Source organism: Canis aureus, chromosome 15 (genome assembly GCF_053574225.1).
Source record: "Canis aureus isolate CA01 chromosome 15, VMU_Caureus_v.1.0, whole genome shotgun sequence".
Classification (NCBI taxonomy): Eukaryota; Metazoa; Chordata; class Mammalia; order Carnivora; family Canidae; genus Canis; species Canis aureus.
The window spans coordinates 43,061,396-43,087,400 of NC_135625.1; the positions used below are offsets into that span (position 1 = coordinate 43,061,396).

The window sequence follows — 26,005 nt, forward strand, 5'->3', positions numbered from 1 at the left end:
GCTCAGCGGTTGAGTGTCTGCCTTCAGCCCAGGGCGTAATCCTGGGGTCCCAGGATCGAGTCCCACATCGGGCTCCCTGCATGGAGCCTGCTTCTCCCTCTGCCTATGTCTCTGCCTCTCTCGCTGTCTCTCATGAATGAATGAATGAATGGATGAATGAATGAATGAATGAAGTGGGGGGTATTAACACTTTAAAAAGTCTAGAATATATTCTTTGGGTCACATTCCCTTTGTAGCAAAATCAGAACTGCATTATGTTGAATTCACTTAACAGTAGCAAAGACAGGAAGCTTGTTTTGCAGACAGTCCACCAATGATTGCATGGTACAAGTCAGTCTTGGGTCCAAATCATGGTTACTTCAGCAAGCAAACACAAGGGAAACAGGTAATCTCTTTCCCAGAGAGGACCTGACTCTAGGGCCTAAACCTTGAATGGTGTGAGACGGAGAACAAATGCCTGGCTATGGGTACCTCGCGGACACTTCGTGAACTCCTCAGAAGAGTGGCAGCTAAAACTTGTACCTGGCTCACTGCCCCACTCCCAGCTGTCAGTCTCTCAAAGCTAAATCTAATTTTCTAGAGCCTGCCTCATATTCCAAAATTCTAAATGAAGAGAGGCAAGTACAACAACTCGGAAAAGATCAAAAGATCATTAATATTCAAGACCTTGATTTCTGGCAAATCTTCCTCTGTGATGTGATCAGGTAAGCTGAGATGAGAAAACTTTGTTCCAATTCTAGGAGCTACTTATTACTGTATTTCTGCTCTTTGGTTGACTGAATTACAGTCCCTTTAAGTTTTCAAATGGATTTCTCTCAAAAATCCAAAGTGTGGTTATGGTACCATTTTCACTGGAAAAGGAAACACGATCTATATTGTCAGCATTTAAATATATATATGAGCAAAGACTGGCATTTCAAAGTAAAGACCATGAACTTATACTTGGTGTATAAAGGGGAATGTGAAAAAGGCTAATATTTTTAAGTCTCTATTGTGTAGAAAAAGAACTGGAGTTTGAAATATTTGGGAGAAAAACTGCACATGCAAGACAGACATCCAAAATGGCTCAACATAATTTATTTTTTTTATGTTAAAATGTACAGAGTTCTTTTGAAAGTACTTGCTAGAAAGGGGAAAAAAAAGTGATATTACATACAAGGAGAGGAAGGGAGACCGACTGGCCCAGGAGCGCATGACATGGAGAAATACAAAGGCATCTAGGCACCCCTTCCCCGTAGCTTACAAGTCACCATGAACAAAGTACAAAGAGGTTACAAAACAGGAAAAGCAAATATAAACAGACAGGAATAGACTTAGCTTCATTTGTACATGCGGCTTTTAGAGGCATCTGGAGCTCTATTCACACACTCTAGAGATCTCTTTAAAGAGAATTTTTATCTTTCTTAAAATAGTTTTTAATATTCTACAACAAAGATAAAAAATTTTAAAGATGGAATGAAATGAAAAAGCTCTTATTTTTAAAAGGCATCAAAGTCACTAACAGTGAGTTTTTAAATTTCTTTTTTAGAAGATTACCCAAGTTATCTTGCTAAAAATACATTTTTTTTAAACAGAAGTGAAAAAATGACAGGTACCAATATTACTGTGTTGGATAATTTCTTTTATAATATAGAAAAGAACATTTTCTCTACAATAGTTCTACAGTCACAAAAAGGCTTGTGGAAAAGGGAGCTGCCCGATTGAATTTTTTTTTTTTAAAGAAACAAATGAAACCAAACACAACCGCAAACCAACTGAAACTGAATTCACGGCCCTCCTTTCAACAGCTTCTCCTTCTGCCTTGACCCACCCTCCTCCCAACATACCTCCCTCCCGGCCCACCCCGTCCCCACCCCAACCAGGAAGCAATGACAGAGCTGAAGATGTAGGGAGAGGGCAGCACAGTGCACTTTCTACATAGGATGACTGGGAACTGGAAGAGTATATACAGAGAAACTGGGTCCTACACAGCCTTGCACATGCTCAGAATCGATAGTGGGAAGATGTGGAATTCTGCCTTTTTCTACCTAACACGTTTATAATTGAGAAAGTCAATTAAAGTGTATAAAAAAAAACAACAAACCTGTGCATCTGAAAAAATTTAATGCCTAATTAGTACTTCAAAAATTTATCTATATAAAATGTACAAATAAAGGAGAGAATTTAATGCTTACAGGTATTTCTTTAAGCAGTACTTCCCCCTTTTGGATATTTGACTGCACATACCAAGTGGTATAATAGTTTCCATCTTCTAATGATGGAACATATATATAGATAATATATATATATATATATTTTTTACCTATCCCTGGAGCAAGTAATAGGAAGAGAATGGGCGAACTGGCTGCACGAGAGAAAAGATAATGGGAGTTGGAAGCAACATAGGAACCTGCTAAAACCCTGCTGTCCAGATTTGCCCTACTATGCTGGTGGTTGGTTTATCCCTCTTCTCTTTTAACCACTCACAGGAGAGGGGCTGGTGCACTCTGATTCACAGGGAATGAACTCAGGATCTCAAGACAAATGAAAACTAGAGGTATGTATCATTTAAGTAGCTATAAAACTCACACCATGATCTCCCTTCTGTCATCTCTTCCGACATAAACAGTGTCAAATGTTTGTCAGGTATTTTTCAAATCACTGAAATGTACAGTCATCCATCAACACTTTAAGTAAGAGGCTAATCACTGGGGACTGCTGTTTGGGTTTAGTCAGAGTCGAAGGCTCAAGAATCAAGACCCTTAGCATCTCAAAGTACATACTTAAAAACAAGAGGCTGTATGGAATATGTGTTATGGCTAATTCACCAGGTGGTAAAAAACAAGAGGTATATTTCCTCTTTTTGATTGTTAATTGACCATCTTTATTCCTCCAAGGCGGGATTAGGATTGCAAACAGCTTTCCTCTGAGATTCTGCTGTTAACTGAGACTTACAGTATTTTTGTGTCTCTGAGTGCTGAGTGGGAATAGTAAAACAAAAACAAAATAAAAACAGAAAAAAAATTATATTACACTTGACTTAAGAAAAACAAACATTTCAATGTAGTCCAACTATAAAGAAACATTCTTGGGGAAAAGTTTCAAGAGGTGTGTGTGTGTGGTGTGTATGTGTGTATGCTTGTGCGTGTGTGTGTGTATGTGTGTGGGGGGAGTGGAGGGGATTTTAAAAGGAGAAGCATTTTCCTGCCTCGCTTTATTAATAATAATAATAATAATAATATTAACAATAATAATAAGTTTAAGGAGCTTGGGTTGTTCTCCATGTCCCCATCCGAGTCTCCCGTAAGTGCCTCCTGCTGGAATGAAGTAGGAAATGAAAGGTTGGGTCTGGAGGAAAGGGTCTGGTTAACCCCCGAGATGTATATATAACATTTAAAATGACAACATTGGGAGCTGCAAACAGTGAGGGGAAACACACATTTTAAAATAAAATAAAGATAATTCGCTTTTACACAAATTCTGTCCATGTGGTATGTAAAGAAAGTAAGGCTCTTTTTAATTATGAAAAGATTTTTGTGCATGTTTCCCCTATCCCCAAATCCATTTTTAGATGAGTTCTATTGTAAAATGTTCAAGATTGTGAAGAAAACCAAAACCCAGAACAAAATGAACCCAAAAAAAAGAGAAGACCAGGTTTTCTAAAAAATAAAATAAACCAAAGAAAAATTCCTCTAAATCTACAGCAATATTTTAACTGGAAAAAGGTCCATTTTTCTCTGGTTTGTCAGTATAAAAGGTTCCTTTATTTATATATATTTAAGTTTTTAGTTGCAAGTTCATCTTGCTCATCTTCTCATGTAAGGTCCATTGAGTGACTGCTTGGGCACGCCAGCAGCATTCATGTAGCTGTGATGGGAGGGGCCAGTGTACATCATGTTTCCATGAGGGTTTGGCTGCATAGGCTGCTGGGTATAGGCCTGGCTCCCCATCATCCCCATCTGCATCTGCATAGGATACTGTGCTGTCTGGTTCATGTAGGCAGGGTTACTATGGTAACTGCTGTTCATCATGGGCTGTGTCATCCGATAGCTGTTCATGGCATTCAAGGTGTTCATATTCATGGAATTGACATTATAAGCGGGGGTCGGCATCAAATTAACCCCCATGTTCATGCCACGCTGAACAGCCAACGCACGAGGGCCGGCCTGCATGGCAACCGCTGGTGGGCTGCGGCCATACAGCTGCTGCTGATGAGCAGCTGCAGAGGGCAGTGGCGCGGATTTGGAGCGGATGGAAATGTGCCCTTTGACTGGCATCTGCCCTTGCAACCTCTGGGTGTGAGGAATGCCAATGTTGGTGGCAGACATGTTGCACTGTAGCAGAGGTGACGTGAGGTTCATGGTGGTAGATGCCAAGTTTGGGGGCGGCGTCATGGTGGCTTGTGCTTGAGGGGTTCCAGCTAATGGATGAGATGGAGCTAGCTGAGCCAGTCCTGTATTAGACAAAGAAACACTGGTTGCATAGGAAGTCACAGCAGGAGAATGGCTATAAGGCATGGCATGAGGGTCCATAATGGTGTTTGTCAGCTGCTGCAACTTGGCTAAACTGAAGGTGGCTGATGGTTGAGAGTAGCTGCCAGCACCAAAGTCCCCTGGAATCCTCTCATAAATACTTATGTTCCCAGTGCTTCCCGATTCAGGGATCTCCATGATCATGGGCGCTGGAGTGAAACTGTTGTTCATACTGCACTGTGACAGCGGGGGCTGCTGCTGCGGTGGGGGCGGAGGCTGTGGCTGCTGGGGCTGGGGCTGTGGTGGCGGTGGGGCGGGCGGCGGTGGCTGCTGTGGCTGCTGGGGGGGTGGAGGCTGTGGTGCTGGTTGCGGCGGTGGCGCCGGTGGGGGCGGCTGCTGCTGCTGCTGCTGTTGCTGTTGCTGCTGCTGCTGCTGCTGTTGCTGCTGCTGCTGCTGTGGGGGTGGGGGCGGCGGCTGCTGCTGGTTACTGGGGGGCCTCTCCACCACACAGCTCTGAGGTGACTTGATGTTGCAGTTGGCTGCCGCAGGCTGGACGCTGTTCTGCTGCATCATGCTGCAGCTGTTGCCCATGTTTGCCATTTGCTGAGTGACGACACAACTGTTCTGGGTGAGGCTGCTGGAGGACGACAAGCCACCATAGGAGCAGCTGCTCTGCGAAGAGTTATTCCCACAGATGCTGCCGCCCATTGTAGAATCGTAACTGCTGGGGTTCTCGTAGTTTTCTGTGGTGCTCTCGATGCTGCCCAGGTCACTGAAGCCACTGTCCACCACCTGCTGAGAGTGGTCTGATACGGAAGGCACATCCATCATGGGGCTGGTCTCCATGTTCTGCATAGAGGGTGCGGACAGGGATCCTTGCTCCGGGCTGATCTGGGTGTAACCACTTTCGAGGGCAGGCACGTTGGGACTACTGACTGAACGGACCGACTGGCTGGGATGAGACTGAACGGAAGATATGGGACTATTATGTTCCGAAGCATGGCAGTCTTCAACCATTGACATCTGAGGGTCTTCATCAGCCTGGGTATAACTCTGCAGGGTCTGACATGCTGCCAGAGTTTCTTCACAGTCCTGGTAGGCTCCCTCGTGCTCGTTACTTTCTTCTTGAGTCAAAGACTGCACTGCTTGCACAGTTTCTAGATCCAGTTCACTGTGAGGAATCTCTTCTTCCTCTTTCAGCTCAATTAATTCTTCCTTAGAGTTTGAATCTTCTTCATGATCATCCTCAGACCCTGGCATATGCTCTGATACCATGGATGTTTCATGGGAAGTCTGTTCCTCTTCAGAATCTGGTTCTGTTTCATCTTTATCCTTTATATTCTCCCTACTGCTCTGAATATTAGTATCTAAAAAAGACTCCTGACTACCGGGCTCCTCCTTGACGTCTTCTCTAATGGGTTGTTCCTCTAGCTCTTTTTTCTTGGTAGGTTCCAGATGACCATCATCTTCATCATCTGCATCATGGTCCTCATTCTGGTTTGTCTCGATAGCCACTTCATCCTCTTCCTCTTGCTCCTGTTCTTCCAGTTCTTGTTGCTCCTCCTCTGATTGCCTCTGCTCCTCTGAGACACGGGGCTTCTCTTCTTCCTCTTCTATCTCAGGCTGTTTTGTTTCTGTCTCAGGACTGTTGCTATCCACTGGAGAAGCTGCTCTAACTTCACTGCTGGTTGTATCTTCTTCTTCTCCCTCTTCAACCTCTTCTGCTTCCGCGTGCATCTCCTCTTCTTCCTTTCCTTCTTCAGTTAAAGGCAAGTCTTCTTTTGGTTCCACAGTTTCTTCATTCTCTTGAAGTTTGGGTTTACGTCCTTGTTTGGGAATGGGGACTATGGGCTCAACAATGCATTCTTGAGTAGAAATGGGTATGATTTCCCGATTCAACTTAAATCCTGGTTTGCGACCAGGTCTTTTCTTCCAGTGGATAGGTTTGCGGCTTTTGCCTTTGGGCCACCCCTTTTTCTTTTTCATAGGCGTGGATGTATCTGGCTCAAGTTGAGAATCTTTCACATCACATTTTCTCAAGAGAGATACTGGCTTTAGGATAGGAGTGTCTATACAGGAGGGATAAAAAAAGAAACATCACATTAAAAAAAAAAATCACAAGATTTTGTGTTTGTACTAGTGCCTTTTTCTGAGATCATACATGCAACGGAAATGGTTTTACTAATCATCACAAACTCCTGATTACCTTCACTTTCAAGTTAAGAATTGAAAGGACAAACCTAATCAATGAGCTCTTCTAAAGTCACACAGTGACCTGGCTGAACAATGAGAATCCCAGTCAATGCTCTGCTGCCACCCACTAGTTAAAAATCAGGTTTATCATCACCAATCGCACGGCTTTAAGAAGTTAGTCTATATGTCAGTTTTCTCCTCTAGCAAATGGAGATAAGCGGTGTAAAGATGCAAATGCTCGGCAGTTATTACAACTGCTTCAGACAAGCGGTATTTACTGTGTAAGTAAAAAATCAGCTCGTCTCTTTTTTTTTTTTTTTCTCTCTCCTGTTTGCAATTTATATCATCTCTCTGGTTTTCTTGGTTTCCATACAATCATTACTTCAGGTAATATCATGAATTAATTACCCCAGGCCATGACTAAGCAATCCTACATGAAAAACTGCTCAATGTTGTGTTTGTACAGGAATAGCCACAAGGCATTTAGTCCTAGACAAATACTGACCTAAAGAAAAAGTGAAAGCACCAATGACAATGATTTATTAGAAATAAACTTGATATTAGCATTATTTTCTCTCCATTACCTTTTTCTATTTTTAAAGATTGTAGTAAATTGTGCATAGCAGAAAATGTACCCTTCTAACCACATTTAGGTGTCCAATACAATGCGGCATTAAGTATATTCACATTTCCCATTAATTTTTAAAGGAAAGAACCCAAGGCAAGAATAGGATTTCTAAGAGGGAGCTAAAAAGGCACAGTTAGCAATAATAACTTGAAAATTAAGAAAGGAAATGGCCGCATCAGAGAATATTTGTCCAAGTCAACAAGAACTTAAATAGGGGATATTATTTTAGTCTACAATGATCCAAGAGAGAATTTTACTGAAGAGCCAAATTTATACTATTAAGTCTTTAGTTTCCTAGTTATAAAACTCAAAGTGTAACACAATAAAACTGTGGAAAATCATTTACAATAAAGCAAAGCACTCATCTTACCACTATATTAAAAGTACTTCTTATATAAAAATATGAGTGGGGAAAACACAAGTGTCTACTAGATATGAAATTGAGCAAATTTATTTTTTTAAAGAAGGATAAAAAGCTCAATTAGTTAATAAATAAAAGCTGTATCTCCATCACAAATGGCCAAATAGATTCTTCCAAATTCACCTGCCAAAGTAAAAATGCTCAGTTTGACAGCCCCTGCCCCACTCCACCCATTAAGGCAAACTCTGCTTATGCAGGCAGCATGATGCACTGGTAGAAACCTTAGGGTAGGATGTAAATGACTAGCCTGTGACCCCGCACATATACAAGCCCCAATTTATTGCTAAATGACAAGACTATTTTAAAAGTAAATCACTGGATTTTTTGCTATGCCATGAAATTTAACCTACCCTGAGGCATTTTTATTAGAAACTTACTACTCGCAGAGAAAGGCACATTAGAGATATGATTCAGAAGGATTCCTGAACAGATGTGAAGCAAGTCCAATTTACACAAATCTGATCTTAAGAACCATCATCTTAGTATGTATCCATTTATAGCAATATTTACTAAGTACCTATTTTAAGCACTCAGCATACAAGAATTAGCAAAATAGGTAAGTCCACAGAGTTTACTTTCTAATAAAGGGTTATTACTTCAATGTCTTCCTGATGCAAAGTTCAATCCACCCATTAACTAAAGATCCACATAATGGCTAAGAAAGGATTAGACAAAAAAGAACAACTTCCTAACAGCAAGATATTCTCTACAGAGGCAAAAACAGGTCCTATATGGAAGGGGAAACTAGAAAAAAAAAAAACTTAAAAAAAAAAAAAAAGATAGGGGGCTCAATGAGAAAAAGGGGGTGAGTATACTTCACACAAATTTTGAGAGGTTACCAAGTCGACCGCCCTTCATTTGGGACATGTGTCGTTTTTTCAGCCTTTTGCTGGAAGGGTTTGGAGCTATCACTTACAGCCTGTTTCTTCAAAAACAATAAAACTTCCATAAAGCAACAGTTTTGTAAAACATACCATCGGCATCATCTGACTCTTCATCATCATCTTCATCTTTAGATTTCCTCTTAGTAGAGGATCGACACCTGAGCACATCCTGTGAGGACAAACGATGGAAGTACCCTCTGGAGAAGAGTTCATTTTCATCCTCTTCCTCTTCTTCTTCATCAATCTCAAATGTGGGTTCTAATCTTGGCATCGGCCTCTCGGAGTCAGAGTCTTCAAAAGGCTCATCTAACACCTCTGTAGTCTCTGAAATAGTTTCTGTGACCACACTGCTATTGTGGTGTTTGCGTTTTCGGACCCTCCTTCTTCGGTGAAGAATTGGTTTCTATTTAAAAGAGGAAGAAAGTATTTTATTTACAGTAACGAATACTATAATTTCTATTAATAACATAATTTATAGTTTTTGAACCTAACAGAATTAGCAATATAAAATGGTTTGCCAAGAGAGATTTTAAGTTTATTTATTTCAAAATACTATGGTAAGATACTATACATAAAGTCATCACAGAAAGATGTTGGATAATTGAATACAACTTTGCAAAAGGCATGCCCAAAGAGCAGATACTATAATTCCATTAACAGTTCAGTTAAACTTAACACCCTAGGAAAATGCCTATTTCAATCCTGAAATGACACAGAAGCTGATCCTTTAACTTCTCTTTACTTCAAGAGAGAAAAAAAAAGTTTGTTTCATAGCTCTAAACAGAACCATCAGCAAAGCTGTATGATACTTTCATGAGCTATGAACCACCCATAAGGAGTCATAGTAGAATGTAAAAATATGGAGCCGATACGTATTTCTTGATGCTAGTGAAGCATTTCAAAAGTAATAAATCTGTTATTGGAATTTGGCACATTAGGCACAATCTTGTACTAGGATTGATTGAATACCTTAAACCCTACAATAGATACAACAAAATGATAAAGATGATGCACCAGAGATGATCTAAGCTAATCTCCTCATTCTATATAGGCGAGAAAGGCTACAGGGCTTGTTAAAGGTCACATATCCAGTCAGTATAGAAATGGCTGGAAAACATAGTCTCTGATTCCCAGTCAAGAGAATTTCTTTAAGAACTTCTAGTATTTTGTACATGATCTCACTGCGTGTTATATAAAATTCTGTTGGTTACATAGGGAAATAGCATAACTTTATCTTATAAATAAGCAATATAAGCCTGGAATGGCAAAGCTATAGTCTTCATGATCACGTAATGAATGGCAGAGTTAGCCAGTGTTCAGTTTTTCTCTAAATTTAAATTTACTACTCCTTTTACTTGACAATACAGCTTTCAAATTAGGTTAATCATATCTGTTTCTGCTCTTTGGAAAACTGCTGATTGGAACATGAAATATACAAGATGAACCGAGAATACTCTATAGTACTAGAAAGTAAGGAAATGCTCAAAACAAAGCAAAAAAACCTCACAATGATGAGGGTATATATTAAGTTAAAGGGATACTTTTAGTTTTAAAACTAAAGTTAAAGACTCCTCATGGCCAAAGCTAGAACAATTTGAGCAACACATTAAATCAAGTTGGTACTGCTGGGTTATAACTCAATGTATCAAGTAATATCTGAGTCCATGCTGGTATAAATAAATGCTTGAAGAAACAAACAGATGGGTGGGAATGAATAAATAACGAAGTAGAATTCCAAAAATTTAACACAGATATTCTGCTCCTAAGGAATAGAGTGTAACTCTCCACATATCTGAAGTGTGGGCTGTTGTCAGTGACTACCTTCCAAAGAGTACAGTATGGGAAAGGGGGAAAAATGGAGTGGAGAAACCTGATAAACACAACCTCAAACCTGGGGATCAAGGCTGACATCAATAGTGAAAAGTCATAATGGCAGTAATACTCTGTGTTTGGTGTATAGGTGTGTGTATACATACATATATAACAAGATAGCCTTTATATGATGTGACAAAATGACACTTTACCTCTGTGGTCTTCTTCCCAAAAACATATTACCCCATTCTACTATCATGAGGGGCATTCTAAAAAACCTAGCCAGAACTCGTGAAACTGTCAAGGTAGTCAAAAACAAGGAGTCTGAAAAAATGTCCTGACCAAGAAGAACCAAAGAGGCATGGCTACTAAGTGTAGTGTGGTGTGCTGGATGCGGTCCTGGAACAGAAAAAGGACATAAGGGAAAACTGAGGAGATCCAAATAAAGTATGGACTTCAGTTAATAAAACACTGGTTCACTATTTGTGACAAATGTGCTGTACCAACATAAGAATAGGGGAAACCGGGTGTAAGGAATTTAGAACTCTCTGTACTTCCTTTGCAATAATTGCATACATCTAAAAGTGTTCTAAAATTAAAAACTTATTTTTTTTGTATAAAGTCCTACTTGTTTTTTCCATAAGGTTCTGCTAAGGAAAGGAACAATTTCACTGCTTTGGATGAAAGCTGGTACCCCACTACTATAGGGTGGCTCCACCCAGGGGGCTGAGCTCAGTCTGGCTGGCTTGTGGCAATGCTTTAAATTCACTCCACAGCCTGCAATGGTTCTGGTATACAATTTACCAAAACTCATTATCATCATCACAACGTATTTATAAACTGGCTATTGTTCCAACTTTGCAAGATGATGAAATAAAGTTGAGAAAATATTTTTAAAACCAGGTTAAGTCAAACCACTGGAAGAAAAAAGGGAGAGATGGAGACGGAAGATGAGAACACAGGGGGAAAAGTCCCATCCAAGATGAATGGCATCATTCTGAGCACCCCAACGTAGGGCACCACTGCTCGTCCAGCTATCAAATACTTTCCTCCTTTTCTAACATAAACATTTCTAATCTCTGCATACTTTAAAATATTTTTTAAATCTCTGAAATTCATGATTACAACATCAAGACACCAAGTTGAAAAAGTTTGTCAGCTCTTCAATAAGCTTATGATGTCTGTGTTCATTTTCGTGAACCACAGAAGCCATCTCCACATTTCACAGGTTCACTGGGAAGATCATAAGCTACAGTATATTGAGGCATAAAGTCTAAAAAAAAAAAAAAACACACTAACAGTTTCTATATTTACTTTTTTGGAATCCAAGCATAGACAGATGTATACAATAAACTGCAACTGGGGAAAGAACAGACAAGTAAAAAACAAACAAACAAACAAAGAAAATTGCCTTACTTTTCTCTTCAATGTGGGCTTTGTCAGAATGGGTGGGGAGCTGGACCGAGGGCTTTCCGGCTCCTCCTCCTCCTCACTACTCTCACTGAAGCCTCTGAGGAGGGCCCTGTCACCATCACTATAGCGGCGGGGCAACCTATCGTTGCCTTCAGGTAACCTACACTTCAGTGCCTCGGGGCTCTTCTTGAGCTGTCCTCGCCAGAGCTCAACCCCCTCACTCAATCTTCTTTTGGGAATGTCTGGCTTCCCATCCTGGCTCGACTGCTCCTGAGAGGCTGCCAACTGCTCCTCACTTTCAGTATATTGTTCTTGGGAGGTTTCGGATTTTTCCTCACATTCTCCATATTGTTCCTGAGGAGTTGATGTCTCTTCCAAGAGCAGTTTAGATTCTTTATCACTAAAACGTTCCTGGGTTTTTCTGTTCTTCCTCCCCCAGCGGCCTCTCCGGGATGGCTGATTATTTGCAGGAAGACTATCACGGGGAAGGACTTGTTTGTTCAGACGGGTCGAACTGGCTGGTGCTGTAACTTCTGGTTTCTTTTCACTTTCTACTGAAGAATAAGAATCTTGCTCTTTGTTTTCTCGAGATGCAGACTTTCCCACCTGATTTTAGAAAATAAAACCATGCTGGTTAATTTTTCAGTCTTATTTGGTTATACCTCCTACTTGACCTCTTAAAAACAGAGATAAGAAAACAGAGCTTTAAAAAATAAAAGTATTATTTAATAGCTATCATGAATATTTCTCAGGTTTAGGCACTGCTTTAAATAATTTTTAAGATTCATTCAATCCTTACAACCACTGTATGAAGTATTATTATTATACCCTCATTTTACAAACAAGGTACCTGAGGCACAAAAAATACAAGTAACTTGCCCTACGGTATGCAACAGCAAATATGGAAGCTGGGATATAAACCCAGGCAGTCTGACCCAAGAGCTAGTGCTCTTAGCCACTATACAATCCCACCTTCAATAAACAAAGTGAATAGCACTGTTCTTATAAATATTAAATGATAAAAATTTACCAAATTTCTCAGCAATAAAGTTTATAAACAGAGAGGAGATGGGCTCTGGGGCATGGGCATGAGGAGAAAGAGGGTGTTTGAAAAAAATGAAAGAAAATGTAATTATTTTGATTTATTTTTATTCTAAATATTTAATTTCATTTTGAAAATTAAATTACATTAAACAGGGGTGTGAAACTGTTTACGTTTTTCAAAGGAGGACATAGATTTTTAAAGGATGAAAGCACAACTTAAAAAAAAGAACAGAGAAAGGTATGTATCATGTGAAGAAAAATACTGAAAACTATACAATGTTAACATTCCCTCATTAACCCTTTAATGGCTAAAGACATTTGGGTAACCACTGAATTATTTAATGCTCTACTAGAAAACATACACATGTTCACATTATTTCCTTAAATTTATTTTAAGGAAAAGGGATCGTTGTTTCATTTTTTAACAATAGTCAGAATTAAACTCAGATTCCTCAATTACTACTACACGGCTTAAAATTTAGCCATTTATCAGCACTCTGGTAAGAAATTCTTAGTTCTAAGTAACACATTATAACAAATTTGAAGGTCTCCTAATGATCCACGGCTTAAAAATACACAAATAAGTAAACAAAACCCAGTCTTTCTGAAATCTCCATCACTGAAATCAACTATGAAATTCTAATGTGAATTGACTGTATTGGTTTAAGATATTGTAACATGTTTCACAAATACTCATGAACAAGTCAAAAATAGAGCCTTCCGTCATCAAAAATAGAGACTACTCATGCCCTTACACTTGTCTCTAATTCTCTTTCCTGGCACTGCGGCTCTTCGTTTTCTCCTTCCTCAGCCTCCTCCTCTTCCTCCTCCGAGACAACAGAATTGGAGACAATGACAGGAGTCCAGCGCAAGCATTCTGGATCTACATCCACAGGTCGCAAATTCAGCTGAAGCTTTGCCATGTGATCCTGGATAAGTTTTTCCCGGCGGATTATCACAAATCTGGAACCAAAGCAAAGTTTACAGCAATCAATGGTGTGTGTACAAGGAGTGCCTGACAATGAATATGGAGCTATAACCCCCACAGAACCCTGGAGATGATGACAAATGCTTCAAAAATGGCCTGCTTGGGAGGATAAAATATAGAAATATGTCACTATACGAGATAGCTAAGAAATACGGAATTGGACAGATACTTCACAGTCAACAAGAGCAATGGATGAAGTCATTTGAACCATTCACTGTCTCACACTTCCCATCTCTGGAACTTCTGCTACTCTCTCGTACTCTATCTCTATTGTCCAGCTTTCTAGTCCAATGCCTCCTTCCTTTCTCTGTGATCTTTTCCCATACTCTCTAGATAAGGGGGAATTAAACTTCCCCTGTCCTATATTTTATTTTGTATCACTTACATGGAAAAAAATCATGGGTATATTCTATTAGACGTTATTTCTAGAGTTTTTATTTACTTCCTGTATTGTGAAGGAGCTCCCAACATTAGAAAATAAAAGATTCAATAGCATAGGTCCAAAAGTTAGAAGGAAGACTAGAAAAAAACAGTTAAAAAGAAAATATGGTCAATAGTATCAAATATCACAGAAATAAAAATGGTCTCTCAGGATCACTAAATGTACCACTTATATTAGTTTATGCCTTTTTATTGATAATATGGCTGCCTGATCCAAACACTTCCACATAATTATCTTTTGAGAGTGTGCCAAGGGGTATGATACTCACTGGTCACTACGGAAGTCCAGCATTCTTAGGTGGTGGAGTGTGGAAGTAATGTCTTGAGGGCAGATTCCAGTCAACTTGCTTAACTTCTTAATGCTGATTTGCTTGTCATTTTGGTGATAAAGGCACTCCAATATTACACTTTTCCAATAAGCCATGTAGGAAAGACGACCTAGATCGGATAATGGTTTCTCTGGAGACCCTGCTTGGCCTTCACGCTTTGATAACAAATAACCTAAAGAAACCCCCGAATCACAAATATGTCAGAGAGCCTAAAATAGGCTAATTCACCAAAACAGCAATCCCCTCTTCACAATCAATCTAAGCAAAATAGGCAATAATAATGTCAAAGATATATTCCTTCAAGAAAAAGAACAAAATTGAAAAATTACTCCAACACATATTTCCACAAGATGACGTAATTTGTACATACTGAACATTAGGTTATTATTACTCTATCTATACTTACTATAAATCACGTTAAAACATTCAAATTGTTAAAAAATCATAGGACTTCATATTAACAGGCTGCATTAACAAGATTAAGGCAATAATCCTTTTTATTTTATGGGGGGAACCTCCCTTGCATGTTTTATTTGGACCACCAGATGGCAACAGCTATACCTGAATTGTTGAACAATACAAAAGAATGCCTTCATTTTTATGTAATCCTATCTGTTAAGATTGTGGTTCTTCTGCGAGTGAATCAGATGACAATTTCTCACTTCAGCCAAAGCTCTCCTAACAATTACCTCACCTTAATTCTTAGTAAGCAAGGATGTCAGCGTGAGGATGTCCCCGTGAGTGTATGGTGGGATTTGTCCTCCTGTTTAGAGCAGGACTCTCAAGAACAGGAAGAGAAAGGCATAAATACTAAGAGAAAGCACTGACAATGGAGATGGCAGAAGAAATGCAGTTTTTTTGTTATCAAAGGACGCTTTACTAAAAGCAGTCTGTAAATAGTGTAACATGGGAAAATAGATTACGTTACGAAAAGCAAATGAAAAAAAAAACTGTAATCATAGACTGTTGTGTATCTCAAAAGTATAACTAATTAGTATAATAAAATATTTTCCCTTAACTTTCCTATTTAATGGCATAACATCCAAACATGAGTCCTATTTCAGAACAATATATTGATATTAAAGGAAACAATCTGAGTTGCACTACTACCAATCTATAAAGGCCAAGAAAATGTACAAAATCATCATCAATGGCACATATTTCCAATAAAATATTCAGGAGTACAGTCTAAGGCCAACTAGAATAAGCTGCACTGGTCCATCTGAGAATTAACTCCTTAACACTAGTGATATAATCATCTGATATTTAGGACTGCCTATATAAAAATATTCCTCAAAACTTGCTATTCTATAATCAATATAAAATTTATTGTAAACATATATTTACTTTCTAAGCAAGACTATCAACATGTAAAACAAGATTCAAAATCTACATTGACTTTTTTAGAGCTGTTAGCTTTTAATTTTTAAGTCAGATTGAATTATTTCCTACACCATTTACTTTTAGGGTTTTTTTAAAGGTGCACTGCATATTTTAACCACTAGGTAGAGCCCGTAACTAAAAAATGATGTACACATTTTCTCAGGTAATTGGGTAACAAAAAATAAGGCGAGCGCTGTATTTCTCTACTGTACTAACTTAAGTAGTTATATAATGTATTGAGTATTATTACTGTCAGAATTATCATAAAACTAAGTTCCACTGTAAATTCAGAGTTTATAATTAAAAGTATTTGCAATAGGTCACACAAAAGTGAGTATTCAGTATAAGCTATTTTAAAATATTTCATGTCCAATCAAAAGAAAAAAAAAATTCATGACTTTAGGTTTTAAAGTCCCACACTGCAGTATGACAAAAGATACTAGCAACCAATAAATCATCTGTAAATCTCTAAAAATACAGATATCACAGAAGGTCCACAAGAAGAGATAATGAAAAACTGTATTATATAATCCTTACTGAAATCGATGAGAAACCTGCCATAGCCCTTACGCTGGTATTGGGGAAGAATCATTATACAGGAAACGTTGTACTTCTGTTGGCAGTGCTTTTCCTGGTAAAGAAAATTGTAAAACAACATGTGGATAAGACTGAATAGTAATGCTAATTATCAAGAAACAAAGACTAACAGTCAAAACCACAGCCCTGGTCCTTTGAGAATAGCAAGCTCATCAAGAAAAAAATACCCCACTGGGAGGAGCTAGGACAATGTTAAGTCATTGCCATTACCCACAAAGCAACCATCCCAGGAGAATAAAAATATAAAATAAAATTATGCCATCTAACACCATCTGCAACTCCAAAACAGTATGTCATTGCCTAAGATGAACAGAGGAATCTGAGTCCCAATCAATCTGCAAAGCTACAAATGATGAGTCAGTGTGGTACTCCAGAAATGGGAAAATTCATCAACCATTTCAAAGATTCTCTTATTTCCTGCTCTGGTGATAGACAGGGCAGTCCCATCTCTCCACTGGTTGTACCTAACTTCACAAAAAATAATCTGAAAATGTTGGGTACAGTTCCTTTAAAAATCAGGCAGTATCTATAAAATTACATTTAACTTCTGAAATAGCCAACTAACAGAAAGCTGGTGCTTTCCACTTACCTGTTTCATACACTTAGATTTTATCATAGGCTAACTTAAGTATAAGTACATCTTTTATGTGGTTTGACTACAAAAAAACACCTTTTGTTCTCCCCAAGAGAATGGAAGATTATTAGGAGAGAAAAATATCCTTGAATTAAAATGGCTTCTTATTCTTATTTAAATTCTTCAAATTTAAACTAGGAAGAGAAGATTTAAACTGAGAAAGAGCTCACAGAGGTAATGACTGTTTATTTCACAAGTTCTGGCTATTATTACCATGGGAATAGAAGTGATTTAAAACCTTTTCCTCTAGAGTATAAATGGCAGCTCATGTTCCTAGGAGAGTAGAGTCTGTTGAATGTTATTAGGCACCTTCTAGCACTTGATATGATTCTGAATGTTCCTTCTATTTTCCTTTCCAAAAAGCCAGATAGTACTTAGAAGGTGCTGATAGTGTAGTTTCTCCTCAGGGGAAGTGACAAAGATTGTTTTAGATTTCCATGTGAATTCAAACAAATTTTAAGCTGAATATACTTACTTTAGAAAAGTAGCCAACAAGGTGGCAGCCCTTGACATCATTCTGTGTTAGTACATAAAAAAGAAATGGCTCCACGTCATAATAGAGCGTTTTGTGGTCAAGAAACAACTTTGCCAAGAGACACAGGTTCTGACAATAAATGGTACTGACATTCCCATCAACCTAGAGGAAAATAATAGAACAAAATGGTCAGGAAAAGTGGCTCTTTAGTTCAAGAGTACACATCACTTACAAATACCTGTGAGTAACATTGTCCAGCCTCAGAGAAGCTGTCAGTAATCAGAACCTGGAAGCTATCCTTTCAACAGTAGAATTAGAACACCTGCTGTTTTAAGACTACTAAACATATAAAATACTGTACTTCGACAAAGTATGAATAGCTAGACAAAGAAATGATGACTCTTTTAAAAACAGCACTTTTTGCTTTTAAACAGGACTGGCGCAAATCGAACTCCAATAAAAAAAAATATCAAAAAAAAAAAAAAAGATAAAATAAACGAGACTGGCTGTAGTAATCCCTTAGATGGCAAGCTGATGTGATTCATTTTTAAAAGTAATCCAACAAAAGATCTAAAAGCAACCTCTTCTAAAATACATATGTTAAGTAAAACAAGATATAATTATAGTCTGATCTCTGCCAGCAGCTAGAAGCAACACAGTCTGACCGCCACGATTAGATTTACCCCCAAATAAAGCTATTTTCAGGAGTATTAACTATTGCCAGAGGCACCAAGCAGGTTTCCTAGGTTGGAACTCAGCAAATGCAATATTCCCAGACACAAAGTCATATCATCATGACAAAGTGAAAAAAAATTTTTTTTATATCTTTACAAAATAAGGTTTACTACAGCTATTAAATATACCTCTACAAAATATTCCTTTAAGTAAAGCAAGAGAAATTTTTTCATTTAAATACCATTTCATACAATTTTATCACATCTAAACATAACCAATTAACCAATCAGTTGGCATTTTTATAATCAAATGGAATCCTGAAACAGAATAATTTATTTTGAGATCAAGCTTGTGTGATCTTGGTACCATTTGGATTGGCCTAATTCTTCTTCTCATATAGCTGAATTACTGGGACTCAATAGTGAGTAAAATAACATTTCAAAAAAAACTCCAAGTACAATTAGATGCAGTTCAGATGGCACTACATTTGAAATGATAGGAAGATAACTATAAAACTATAAATCTACTTTACCTCAAAGACAGAAATATTATTTTTTCTGTAAATCTCATTGGCAGGAGGATGGAACCAACCACATTTCTTCATGTGCTGCTGGAGAATAGTTCTACTTTTCATATATTTTAGACAGAATTCACAAAGATACAATTTAGGGAGCCTGTAAATAATTAAAAAAAGACAGGGCTTTTTATAAGACTGCAAACTTTCACAACTATCGTTTTTTGAATCTCATTACTACTCGAATAAAAAGGTAGAGAATGTATTGTTATCCCCATTAATGAAAGAGAAAACAAACTAAAGATAAAACTAATTTGGTTAGCGGCATCTAACTAGTTAACAAGGAGGGCAAGAGTGAAAAGTAAAGATACTCAATTCAGTGCTCTTCCTATTAGACTAAATGCTTCCCAGACTTTTTAAAAAGTTACCCACTTGGCAGACAATGCAAATCGCATATTTTCCCCTCCTTGATAATCTCTAATAAAGTAGAAAATAAAGCCTACCTTCAGAACACACCAATAAGTGAAGAAGATTTTCTCAGCTATATATTCTTTCTTCCTTTATTTGATCATTCATCCATTTTTTTTGGAACAACATGGCTTTGGACAGCATGGGTCCGCTTATATGTGGATTTTTCTTGGTAAATACAGTAATGTAAATATATTTTCTCTTCTTTAAGATTTTGTTAATAATATTTTCTTCTCTCTAGCTTACTTTATTCTAAGAATATAATATATAGTACATGTAATAAAAAGTATGTGTCACTTGACTGTTTATGCTATTGGTAAGGCTTGTGGTCAACAGCAGATTATTAGTTAAGTTTTTGGGAAGTCAAAAGTTATACATGGATTTCTGACTGTGTGGAGTTGGTGCCCCTCACCATGGTGTTGTTCAAGGGTCAACTGTGCTACTACTGTGTGTCAGGCCCTGTGCTAGGTGCACTAGGTATAGAGTGCTGAGAAATATGGATATAAAATGGGTATTATAAAAGCAGATTTTATATATCTTTTTAAGTATAAAACTGTAATAATATGTCTTTTCAGGTTTGGACATACTACACTACCTCCTTCCCTCTACCCCTGAAATTCTGGCTTTCCCTCTGGTTAAATATCACATTAAACCCTGAAGCTTAAAAGTCAACAAGTGAAATAAAAGTTCAAATTATTCTTTCAGATGTTGTTATTAATTTATATTTATACAATAGTAGTATTTTAGCAGTAATTTAATAGGACATCTTTACGATGTCCCTTTTATGAGGAGCTAGGCAATAAAGTTACTGGATGAATTCATAAAGTAATGGAAGTAAGAGTCTAAATTAAAAGCCAGTGGCTTTTACACCTATTGCAGTCTCATCCAGAAGACCACGTGGCTCTTCTAATATAAAATACACACCTCATTTATCCTCAGCACAAAAACTTCCCTGTATCCTGAACTGTGTCCACAACTGGTCATGCCTTGCTAATCTGAGATCTGATACCATCACTAAAAACTGGATATACAAAAATACTAGATATGATGACAAGAACTATAATCTAAACAAATAACTGCATTTTTTCTCAAATAAATAAGTAATACATAAGTAATAAGCTAAAGGAAATTTTAATAAGCCTCATTAAATTTAGTTGTACCAGTTTGGATAGCTATGCTTTAAAACTATTACATCAGAATTAAAGAAAAAAATAGATTAACACAGAAAAATCTCTAATTTCCTAAAGTGTGAAGACCACACTATTTTTTCAAGTACTACTTTGGAAGCCACTTTTAAAACATAATTATACCTTATCTGAAAACATCTAACATTCAACAAAGGCCTTTGTCAAGGTAGACTTATGGAGCACTAGCCCTGTATGCAGTTAGTGTTTCACACTCAAACAAGGGTGGGAAAAGGTATGTGATTTTTTTCCTTCTACCTTGGAGATTTACAATGTGCATTTACTCTTCCAAAACAGTCTCACAGCTTACTTCTAAAACTGTTGTTCACAGCACACTAAACGCTTCCAGGGAACTGGTGAGGTACAGTATTTCTAAGTATTTACAATACCTAATACTAGTTTCCAAAATCTCTCATATTAGACAAACCAATATAACCTGATATTATATCATTAGTACAAAAGTCATTCCAGAATAAAGTAGTGAGAATAACAAATAATAACTGACATTACAAACTGAAGTAAAAAAACTGGAGCCAAGAGCATAGAAAAGAAAGGTTTCCTGGCTGACCATGCTTATTTCCTTTGCATGCTGCCTCAAACCCCACAACTTAGAGAAGGAATGGCAATAAGACAGAGAGTTTTCTTCCTCTTTACCACCAGAACTAAAAAAAGTCTCAAAACAAAATGGCCACAACTATAAACTTCATCTAATGTGGGCACTAGCTATACAAACTGAGTCTCAGAGCTGACCCACAACTGCCACACTATTTTCCTCAATATGTGGATTTTGAATAATTTCTTCTTAAAAGGAAGGCAGAAGGAGGTTCTCCCTGTGTAACTAATGGCATCCTCCTTCTTCCAACTACTCTACCACTTACTTTTATTTACCAGTGCTAAATTCTCAATGAGCAATTTTAACTTGTTGCCACATGAAGATACAGAAGAATCTGTGCATACAGTTTCACTCTGAAAACTAAATATTACAACTAAATATTCCCTACAATGTGAATTGGAGAAACATAAAATCCTGGGGAAAAAGGAAGGGAGGGAAGAGTGACAGAACACTACACTTTCCAGATTATGCTAAAGATAAATGCCAAATTTAAAAGCATCCAATTCAACTTTTAGGTCTTGGTACAGAGACATGAAAATAAAGTACAACTTATTTTCTAAGGTCTATGAAAGAAGGCCTAATTTTTAAAGCTCTCACAGTAAGCAAGTTGTTCAAGAAAACCTAGGAGGAATGAAATCTATAAAAAAATTACTGCCAAGTCTTATCTGGTAAATCATAAATTCATGCTATTCCCTTGGAATAAATAGCAAGATGCATGACATTTTCTTGATTAAAAAAAAAACTTCAGCAAATTTTAGTATCTGAAAAATAAAGTAAAAGCAAGCATCATAATCTACTTGATTCCAATTTAGTTCTTGCTGAAAACATTTTAAAATAAAGGCTCTTACTTTATTATAACCAAGCCCACTGGGATAACACTGTTAGTGTAAAGGGAATCATCTGATAAAACTCCTGGAAAACAAAATGTTTTAGTAACAGTATATATGGCTAAAGTTCTTTCATTGAAAAAATGTATCAACCAGAAAGAACATCAAATCACATGATGTGATTATAGAAGAGTATGAATACTCTTAGCCATAAAGGATACTGTTGGGTACTACTTTTTGTCATTGTCTTCCTGATAGCATCTAGGCCTTGACTATCCAATAGGTGAAAGGTCACTTTGATTAGCTGCATCATGGGGTGTAGCTTCCATACCTAAAGTTTATTCTAGAGCCAGCCACTATGCTGACACTCTTAACTGGGCTGCAGCTACATTGCTTCTCTTACTTGAAGGATGATGCAAATATTCTTCCCAGGAACTCTTACAGTATCCTTTTGGCTTCTAAACATTGCCCCAGGTAGCAGCAATTTGTGTAGCCTTATTATAATAAGTCCATTTTTGGTAAAATTTTAATACAACAAAAAATTCTATCAAATATTACTTAAATTAAAGATTATGGTAAAAGCCATGTGAGATCAATCTAGATACAGATGCTATATGGAGTAGGGCAAGCTCAGTGATTAAAAGTTATGGCTATGTGATTAAGAGAAAAGTGAGATTAAATCCGGTCCTGCAATTTATAAACTGTGTGGTCTTGAATATGTTTGCTGGGCTCTGGTCTGGAAGATGAAGATATTACTATCTACCTCACACAAAATTATTCCAGAGATGTTTAGTCTAGTACCAGCTCAATGATGGTAACTAAAGCTACTATTAATTTATGATTAATAGTTTTATTCTCCTTTCATTCATTTTTTTCATCATTTAATGGTCACCCAAAGACCTTAAGGATGCTGGTCTTCTGTAACTGGGGCTGTAGTATATAATCTATGCATCAAATCAAGTCAGGAACAAGATCAAAAGGAAGAGGAAATTTCCCAAGCTACTCAATTACATAGAACCCATTCTTTAGGATATCAGTATGATTTCCTTGCAAAAAGGTTAATAATGCTAAACTGCTCAGGAGTAAAGGATTTCCCACCATCACAGTTACTCTTGCCTTTAGCCCATCTATGCCATGTTTTAGGGGGTTCTCTATGAAACTGTCTGCCAGATATGAACATCATATGGCCTATTACAGAAACTTAGGGTTAAAACTCTGGTTTATACAATTCAATGTCTAAGACTTAATCATACTGCTCCAAATGAAGCAGCATTACTGACTTCATTGTTGTTTCATTTTGATTTGTTTCTTAAGTCAGGGATGCAAGATTACTTAATATACAATGCACACAAATATCTGGGTATTATGGGAAATAATGCATAATCCCACTTCCCAAAGATTTTCCTTTTGGGATCTTTCTTCTTTCTTATTTGCTGCAATTGTTCTGTTCTTGCATGCTTTGGGATTTTGAATTTTTAAAAAAGTGTTCAAAACCTTTAGTAATAAGAAATAACTTAGAAATAATTCAGCATAAAATAATAAGTAGTTATTAACCAAGTAAGGACACAGGATTTTTATTTGGAAAACATAAGATCTCTAAACATTTTAGCCAACTCAAGTTTAATAGGACAAGCCTAAACTCACTTAAAATTATATATATATATAAATGTAACTAAAAGAATTACAAATAGAGAAAAAATCACAATTACTAAAGAATCTATTATCCTATAGAATATTTTTTGATGGAAAATTCAGGGAATACTCCACAACAGATAAGGCAATGTACCAGAAAAATGTCTAAAATTTTACTTAAGAAAGTTGGTAAATTTTATAGTTCCTATCCCATTGCTGCTTTCTACTATGATTCCTATTTATTATTTATTTTTCTGTAGGCAATGTTTATTAAGAATAAATTGAAAACCAATTCCATCAAACCGAAGAGATCAGATACTGACAATCTTACCAGAATAAAAAACACATTTCTAAAGAAGCCTTTTCATATCTTAATAAGCAACAGCCTCGTGGTTCCACTCTCATCAATCTCTTGAAAAGCAAGTGCTGATGCTGGCTCTCTAAATCCATCTCTACATCAATTTCCTCTCTACCCTTGGGTCAAGGTGAGATTTACAGGTTTTAACTCATTTTAATGATCACAACAAACTCTATGAGGTAAGTACTAGTTTTACCCCATTTTGCAGATGAAGAAACTGAGGTATAGGCTAGCTGGGCAACTTCTAAGGTTATACAGCTTATAAATGTCAGAACGGAGAACGGAGTCATGAAACCTATCTGGCTTCACTAAACATATTGCCTCATCCCAAAAAGCTGGTGACTGGTTACTTTTAATGTCTGGAAATCCAAGCTATTTACATGTAGTATTACTACATACCATTTGTCCAATTATTCCTGCAAAAACATTCACTAAGTTCATTAAATTATAAAATTTTAGATAAAAGTCTACTCAATGAAAGTTTACTTGTACTTAAGTAGCATGAAGTATGAAGGCAAATTTCTCTTAAAGAAATATGTTCCTCTTCTTGTTCTGACCATGTGTCAGGTTCCCAATTTTAAATAATAGCTTTTGGACAGGTTACAGAAAAGAAAAATCTAAAGCCAACTGGGATTAAGTGGCTACCAGAATATGCTGCTACTATGGATGTTTAAAATCCACCAGTTTCCTCAAATGTATAAAGATAAGCGGACTAAAATGTCCCCAAGATCTAGTGTTGGGAGTTCTAAGAAACTACAAACAAAAGGTAAAGGGTCTCTCAAAACATACCTTGAATATTCTTGAGGATATGGGGAGGAGTACCAGGTGTGAATTTCATACTTCCCAAACTCAATGACAGAGGGACAGCGGACTTGTGGATCAGGGGGACCAGTCACTCCAACTTTCTGTGCAGTCAAAAAATACATCACAAAAGTTAGCTAAATTAAATCTACTGAGATTGATATAATGAAAAAGCTGAAATTAGATGTTGTCTTCTCAGAGTTCCACAGAAGAACAAAAAAAGCGAGGAATAAGCTAACAAGTTTTGAAATAAGCTGTATTATTTTTTGTAAACAGGGTATTCAAATGGACAACAAAAATGCTAATCTTTGAAAACCAAATGCAATTGGTGTCATTGTATTTTCCACATTTAATAAGACTGCGAATATTTTCCACAATTAAATTCACTCCCTTAATGACTTAGTTATTAAAGAGAAGCTGCTGACATTTGGGGATATAAGACAAAGAATAACTTTTAACAAGGAGGGAGAAGGAACTCTGAATACTTGCCAGTGTCACTACACAAGTGCCTCACCTGACTACAGCAACAACCCACTAAACATGTGAGCAGGGAGAATAGAGTGACTTTCTGGTTTGGAAAAGTAGATAATATTAAAAGAATATGACAAAAAAGTATCAAAAGAGTCTTCATTTTACACTGCCCCTAAAATTCCCTTCATCAGTAGTTATTCATAGATTTAACCAACCAAAAAAAAAAAAAAAACTGTTATACACATATCATTATCCCTTTTATCTATCTTCTGTTTATAATGAAAACAATCTCTATGCCTCCATCTCTGCAAAAACCTGAACTACATTATCTAAAAAAAGAGTAATTTGTAAAGCCTTTATGACTTCCACACCAGCAATTTAAATATAAGCCACTGCTGAGGACTACAAAGATCAGGTTTTAAAACTTCAAATTCAAGAGCAATTTGATGTGCTCTACAACCAATACAGGAAGAGATTCATACATAGACACATACATACATATATATTATGTACATAATATTTATCATGGACACTATAAATATTCATTTAAGACTTAACATTAGGGCGCCTGGGTGGCTCAGTCAGTTAAGTGTCCACTCTTGGTTTCAGCTCAGGTCATGATCTCCAGTCGTAGGACTAAGCCTCACCTAGGGCTCCATGCTTAGCTCAGAATCTGCTTGTCCCTCTTCCTCCCCCCCCTGCCTCCTCTGCTCATTCTAAAATAAATAAATAAATTCTTCTTTTTTTGAAGGCTTAACATTAAAATTGA

The 26,005-nt window shown here is 37.1% G+C and overlaps 1 protein-coding gene across 7 annotated transcripts in view; it reads right to left on the reverse strand.

Annotated features, from left to right (window-relative positions):
• Window positions 1-1,055: 1,055 nt before the first annotated feature.
• KAT6A (lysine acetyltransferase 6A) overlaps window positions 1,056-26,005 on the reverse strand; it is a 113,423-nt gene continuing 88,473 nt past the window's right edge. For all 7 annotated transcript variants that reach the window (XM_077849345.1, XM_077849344.1, XM_077849340.1 and 4 more), the window contains 9 exons: window positions 24,754-24,869; window positions 18,901-19,042; window positions 17,694-17,855; window positions 16,525-16,618; window positions 14,545-14,776; window positions 13,602-13,809; window positions 11,806-12,408; window positions 8,668-8,980; window positions 1,056-6,520 (listed from right to left, as the gene is read on the reverse strand). In XM_077849345.1, the coding sequence (XP_077705471.1) occupies window positions 3,786-6,520; window positions 8,668-8,980; window positions 11,806-12,408; window positions 13,602-13,809; window positions 14,545-14,776; window positions 16,525-16,618; window positions 17,694-17,855; window positions 18,901-19,042; window positions 24,754-24,869 (4,605 nt within the window). In that variant the 3' untranslated portion in view covers window positions 1,056-3,785. The remainder of the gene's footprint in view (window positions 6,521-8,667; window positions 8,981-11,805; window positions 12,409-13,601; window positions 13,810-14,544; window positions 14,777-16,524; window positions 16,619-17,693; window positions 17,856-18,900; window positions 19,043-24,753; window positions 24,870-26,005) is intronic.